This window comes from Chinchilla lanigera, unplaced genomic scaffold (assembly GCF_000276665.1).
Source record: "Chinchilla lanigera isolate Chin_1 unplaced genomic scaffold, ChiLan1.0 scaffold00021, whole genome shotgun sequence".
Taxonomy (NCBI): Eukaryota; Metazoa; Chordata; class Mammalia; order Rodentia; family Chinchillidae; genus Chinchilla; species Chinchilla lanigera.
Window position 1 is genome coordinate 19,491,644 of NW_004955422.1, and position 6,463 is coordinate 19,498,106.

The window sequence follows — 6,463 nt, forward strand, 5'->3', positions numbered from 1 at the left end:
GCTGGCCTTTAACTAACTCAAGGTTAACCTCCTGCTTTAGTCTCCCAAGTGCTGGGAATACAGGTTGCGCCACCACACCTAATTTTTTAATTTTTTTTTTCTTTGTGGTATTGATGGTTGAACCCAGGGGCACAATGATTTCAAATATTTTGGTTAAACCCAGGAGTGCTCTACACTGAATTTAGACCTTATCTTTTTCTATTTTTTATTTTGAGATAGGATCTTGCTAAATTGCCCAGCTGGGGTTTAAACTTGCGCTTCTCTGGCATTACTGGCCCACACCATCACACCTGGCTGTTAATACTTTCTTTGTAGCCCAACATATAACAAAACTGGGTAAATGTTTTGTGTACAATTAAAAAAATGTATTTCTGCAGTTGCTGGGTATAGATAAGTCAATTAGATCAAGTGAATTAGTCATGTCCTTCAAATCTTATTGATTAAAAGTAAAGTTTTTTGTACTAGGGACAGAACCCAGGGACACTAACACTGAGCTATTTCCTCAGTCTCTTTAAGGCAAATAAAACAGCATGATTATGGAAGGCTGAAGCAGGAGGACCGTTGCAAGTTCAACACCAGCATGGGCTTCATAGTGAGTTCAAGGCAGCCTGAACTACATAGCAAAATCCTGTCTCAAAAAACAAAACAAACAAACAAACAAAAAACCATTATGGTGTGTTAGAGGTGAGGGAGAGTATTTAGAGGTGGATTAATGGCAATATGTCTTTTACTATAATAATTGTTTTTGAGATAGCATCTCACTACCAGCCCAGGCTAGCCTGGAACTCACAGTGATCCTCCTGCTGCAGCCTTCTGAGTACTAGGATTACAGGCATGGGCCACCACATCCAACTGATTGCGTTATCTATTTTAACCATGAGTATGAATGAACACAGATAATACAATTGAAGCAGCAGAGGGTGATGGCCCATGCCTGGAATTCCAGCACTTGAGAGGCTGAAGTGGGAGGATCACCATGAGCTTGAGGCCAGCGTGGACTACATAGTGAGTTCAAGGCCAGCCTGGGCTTCATAGCCAGATGCTATCTCAAAAAACAAAAATGACAAAACAAATTGAAGTAAGACACATGGTGTTCTATGCTCTATGACTCTCAGTCCCTTGTGCCCCTCCAAACTCCTTTTTGAACCTCCTCCATTCTTGGCTTCTCAGACAGGCCCAGGGCAGGTTTTCCAGCCCCTCCCCACACCCCCCCAGTGCAGTCTGGCTCACTGGTGCAGCACACTCTGGCTTCTTCCTGATGTCTCAGTATCTCCGCTCTGACCTACACTTTTCTGAAGCTGCTTGAGGGAGATGGAATCTCCAGGATAAACCATAGTTGCTCCATCTGATCCTCAGCCCCCAAAGTGTGTACCTCTCTTTGGCACAGTGTAATGTTCAATCACTATTTGTTGAATGAAGTTAAAAAAAAAAAAAGAAGATGAATGAATGAATGACTTAATGACTATATGAATATGGATACACCAGTTGTTGTGGCTTCTGTCTAGATGTCCACCCCAGAGTCTCATGTGTTAACAGCTGGGACTTTTTCAGAGGTGGCTGAATCTAGCGTGTGTGATGCTGGAATTGATTCACGGTGCAATGCTAGAATCAAGGGCACTAGGATTAAGGGTATGAGTGCTGCCTGCCCTAAGAAGCCCGGATAAGACATAAGGGACAGAAAGAGCTGTGTTTGTCCCGTGCTTGCTTTGCTGTCTTCTGTCAGCTATGAACTGTTTCTCTCCAGTGCCTCTGTGATGATGCCACCCAGCCTTGGAGCCAGCCGATGATGGACTGAAACCTCCACATACTGTGAGCTAAATAAACCTTTCCTCCTTTAACTTTGGGGTTTGGTATTTTGTCCCAGCAACGAGAAAAGTAAGATACCAGTTAAGTCCTAAGTGCTGAACAGGATCACCCCACCTTGGGAAAAGAGGGGAGGCCAGACTCTTTTTTTTTTTTTTTTTTTTTTTTTTGTGGTACCAGGGATCGAACTCATGACCTCATGCTTGCTAGACAGGCACCGTGCCACTGAGCTATATCCCCGGCCCTGCCAGACCCTTCTCAATCCCTAACATCCTGCCTTCCTCTTCCTCCACATTAAATCAGTGAGTCGGTGCTGGGAAGAGGCGCGACGGTGACGGCTCCCTTTCCCTCTGCCTCTCTTGGCATCCTCACCAGTCTGCAGGTAGGTGCCACGGAGCTGTCCCTTCCTTCCCTCTTCGTCTCTTTCCCGACCCGACAATCAGTGGCTATTCTGAAGCGAGATGGAGGTTGGAAGGGGTTTGCATCCCCTTCCTCGCTTTACCGTCTCTCCTCCCCAGTCTCTTGGTGCTCCCCCATCACGCTTCTGGGATACTGCATACAAGGCTACCCGCGTGTGGCCACTACCCACACGCTCTTTATCAACAGATGGCTACTCTCGCCCCCTCCCTGCTAGGGAGTCACCAGAAGTCAGGAGTAGTTCCCACCCAGGCCTATGCAGCTGCGCCTTCTGATTGGCTACTACGTCTACCCTGAGCAACGCTATTGGCTGGAACGCCCATAGTTCCGTGTCCGGGTCCAACTTTTAAAGAAGAGCTCAACTAAAGCTAGCGGGAGGATACGTGAGGATGTGGGAGCTGTTGGTCCGGGTTTTAGGGTCATCAGGTCATGTGTAGTGCCTCGCCGGACCTCTCCCTGCGGGTGGGTCCACGGACGTAGACCCGCCTCCCAACTGCCCCGCGCGGCCGGCCCGCGCGTGCGCACTAAGCCCGCCTCCCACCCTCCGAGCGGTGGGCGGGGTGGCGACCAGCAGGGGGAGGTCGAGGGTGGGTGGGAGGGGGGTGGCGGGGTTGGGGGAATGGGGAGCAGGAATGGGGTTGTCGGGTTGGGGGCGAGGGCAGGCGGCAATTTATTTGGAGACAGGAATTCCGTTGAAGTTTCCAGTCTGGGCTGCGCGGGAGCTCCGGGGTAAGCCGTTTAGGGGGCCAAAGGGGCGCAGCAAGGCCCGCGGCCAGGGCTCCCCGGGCCGCTCCTCCGCCCGCAGGCGTTGGCCGCCAGAGCCGCCTTGCAAGGGGACACAGGTGCCGCGAGAGAAGGAGAAACAGTGGGTGCCCTGGAATGGGCTCATTGTGATTGGGAAGAGGATAGAGCTCCTGGGAAGAAACACGCTAAAGCCTAGAATGGGGGACCCGAAGTTTGAGTCTGAGTACTGGCGGCCAGAGGGCTTGGGAAAGATGCTGTTGAAAGAGAAATTAGAAGTGAGTCAGGAGGAGGTGCACTTGAGCCCGCACAGCGTAGCAAGTCCATCACAGGCTCTCGCAGACCTGGGGAGAGATGGTCCAGAGGAGGCTGAGGAAAAGCAAGAGGCCGAAGGGAAAACTGAGGCTGAATCTAGTGCAGTGATGATCGCAGAGTCTAGGAGCGCGTCTGTGTCTGAAGAGAGGCCAGAGATGATGGAGGCTGGGAGGGGGTCAGCGTCCGAAGAGAGGTTGGGGCCCACGGTCTGGAAAGAGAAGTCAGAACTTAGTCAGGAAGAAACAGATGAGAAGGAACCGCACGGTGTAGCAAGTGCGTTACAGGCTTCTGCAGACACGGGGAAAGACGGGCCGGTGGAGACTGGGGAAATGCAAGAAGAAGTCGGGGAGGAGACTGGGGCTGAAGCAGGCACAGAGGTGATAGAAGAACCTAGGAGGGAATCTGTGTCTGAAGAGAAGTCGGAAGTGACAGTAGAGTCCAGGAGAGGGTCTGCATCTGAAGAGAGGTTGGAGGTGACAGCGGGGTCCAGGAGGGGGTCTTTGTCTGAAGAGAAGTCAGAGGAGGCAGTGGAGTCCAGGAGGGGATCTTTGTCTGAAGAGAAGTCAGATGAGGCAGCAGAGTCCAGGAGGGGGTCTGCATCTGTAGAGAGGTTGGGTTCTACAGAGGACAAGGTGGGGACCAGTGGAGAGGATGTGAGATCCAGAGAGGATCAACTGGGACAGGATGAGGAGTTGAGGTGGAGTGGAGAGAGTCTGGAGTCCAGAAGAGAGAAGCGGAGGCCCGCTGGAGAGAAGCGGCCTGTTAGAGAGAGGCGTAGGTCCATTGTAGAGAAGCCCATGTTCAGGGCAGAGAGGCGGGGGTCCACTTTTGAGAAGCCCATGTTCAGGGCAGAGAGGCGGGGATCCACTTTTGAGAAGCCCATATTCAGGGCGGAGAGGCGGGGGTCCACTTTTGAGAAGCCCATAGTGCATGGAGGAGAGAGGCAGGGATCAGTTGGAGAGAAGCCGGTATTCAGGGCAGAGAGGCGCGGGTCCACTTTTGAGAAGCCCATGTTCAGGACAGAGAGGAGAGGGTCAACTTTTGATAAGCCGATATTCAGGACAGAGAGGCGGGGGTCCACTTTTGATAAGCCGGTATTAAGGGCAGACAGACGGAAATCCAGTGCAGAGAAGTCAAAGATGCATCGAGAAAAACTAAGGCTCAACAGAGAAAATTTGAGAACTGGTGATAAAATGGAGGAGCATTCTAGTGAGGAGAATTTGGAGGAAAGTTCAAGAATGGAAAGTGTAAGTGAAGAGAACATTGAAAAACTAGAAGAAGCTGCTAGTGATGAAAGAGTGGTTGAAGTTACCAATGAGGAGATGGAAATTCCTTCTGAAAGTGTGGACGAGAAAGATGAAAAGCTAGAAGAGATTGAGGAAAAACCTGAAGCTGATGAGGATGCCTTGCCTGAAGTGGAAGAAGATGGTGATGAATCTGCTTCTGTGGGGGAGAAAGACATGCTAGAAGAAATAGATGAAATAGATGAAGAGCCCAGTGAATGAGGCAGTTGAAGGACTGAAGCTGAGAGAGTATGAAAAGTAAAAGAGGAAAAGTTAGTCAAGCACCACGTTATTGATGCCAAAGGGGTAAAAATGAGAGAGGAAAGCAGAATCCGAGCCAAGAAGAAGAGTGAGAATTGAGAGTTACTGGACATTAAGCAGGACCATTACCGAGGGAAGCCAAGATAAGCAATGGAGAAATGGGAGCATTTTGAGAAGAAAGAGAAGAGTGGGTAATGAGTTGATGGGTAAAGGAAAATTGGATATTGGGTTCTTGAAAAGCTGTTTGAGAAGTAAACTGGATGGGCTAGAAGAATTTCATCTGAACGTGACCGCGTGTACGAGACAGAGAAGGATGCCTCGTGAGGAAAACCAGGAGGAGAGCAAGGGAAAGGACAGATACTGTGCCGTGAAGGAGCAGCAGGCGGAAGTGAGCAAAACGTCTGAAAGCGCATCCTGAAAAATGACGGGCTTCAAAGTGAGGAGAGGAAATAAGCACATTAAGAGGTAGGGGGGGAAAAAGTAAGTCACATTCCATAAAGAGGATTATGTTTGCTGGGGTTTTTTGTTTGTTTGTTTTTGGCTTTTGGTTTGTATGCTTTGTTTTGTTCTTGTAGTACTGGGGATTGAATCTAGGCCCTGAGTTATGTTGCCAGCCCTTTTAAAAATTTTTGTAAAATTTTGAGACCTTGCTAATTCACTGTGTTGCCGAGGCTGGGCTTGAATTTGTGAGCCTCTTGCTTCAGCCTCCCAGAGTGTTGGGATGACAGGCCTTGGCCACCACACCTGGCTAGTTAGTTGATTTTTAAAGTGTCCCCCCTGCAACTATTTCTGTATACTTTTCTCCCATGCAGCTTCCTGCAGGGTTTCATTTGTCTGGGTCATGCTCATCATCACTGATCTCTCAACAGGGTAGCTGTGTCCAGAACAATCGGTGGGCTCTGCATTGCCCATGCTTGATTCAAGTGGTCTTGATTATTTGTACCTGCATTATTTCCCTCTTTGACCTTTTAATTATTCACCTAATAATCCCATGGGCTTTTCCACAGCCTCTCTGTCTCTGTAGAGGTCTTCTTAAATGTCTTTACATGTTATCTACTATTTACCCTCATTCCAAGAGAGAAGACCTCTGAGTATCTACTGTCAAGACTTGAGTATTACATGGGGTGTAGCTCAGTGGTAAAGTACAGGATTAATATTCTTGAGGCCTGGGTTCAATCCCCTATACCACTCCAGCCCCACCAAGAAAAGACTTCAGTGTCCAGGTTAGGCTAATTATATCCATCTCTTGGGCGGAGATATCAGAGATGGCTGTAAGCAGTCAGTAGAACTAAAGGAATACTGTACCACCTTTTCTCCTTGATGTGTGTTTTTGGTGTTTTTCTTTTTTTGAGACAGGATCTCACTGTGTAGCTCAAACTGGCCTGGAACTCTTTGGTGTTTTGTTGTTGTTGTGTGTCTTTTTGAGACAGGGTCTCACTATGCAGTTCAGGTTGACCTTGAACTCACTTTGCAGCCCAGGCTGGTCTCAAACTTTCAGCAATCCTCCTGTCTCCGCCTCCTGAGTGCTGGGATTACAGGTGTACGCCACCATGCCTGGCTGGCCTGGAACTCTTGATCCTCCTGTCTCAGCTGGGATTGCTGGGATTACAAATGTGTACCACTACACTCGGGCTTTCTTCTTA

At 49.1% G+C, this 6,463-nt stretch overlaps 1 protein-coding gene across 2 annotated transcripts in view; it reads left to right on the forward strand.

Moving 5' to 3' along the window:
* Nucleotides 1-2,828: 2,828 nt before the first annotated feature.
* The window catches only part of LOC102020351 (myb-like protein X), a 17,271-nt gene continuing 13,636 nt past the window's right edge, over nt 2,829-6,463 (forward strand). For both annotated transcript variants that reach the window (XM_005384968.2, XM_013513852.1), the window contains exon 1: nt 2,829-5,285. In XM_005384968.2, coding sequence (XP_005385025.1) covers nt 2,853-4,781 — 1,929 coding nt within the window. In that variant the 5' untranslated portion in view covers nt 2,829-2,852 and the 3' untranslated portion in view covers nt 4,782-5,285. The remainder of the gene's footprint in view (nt 5,286-6,463) is intronic.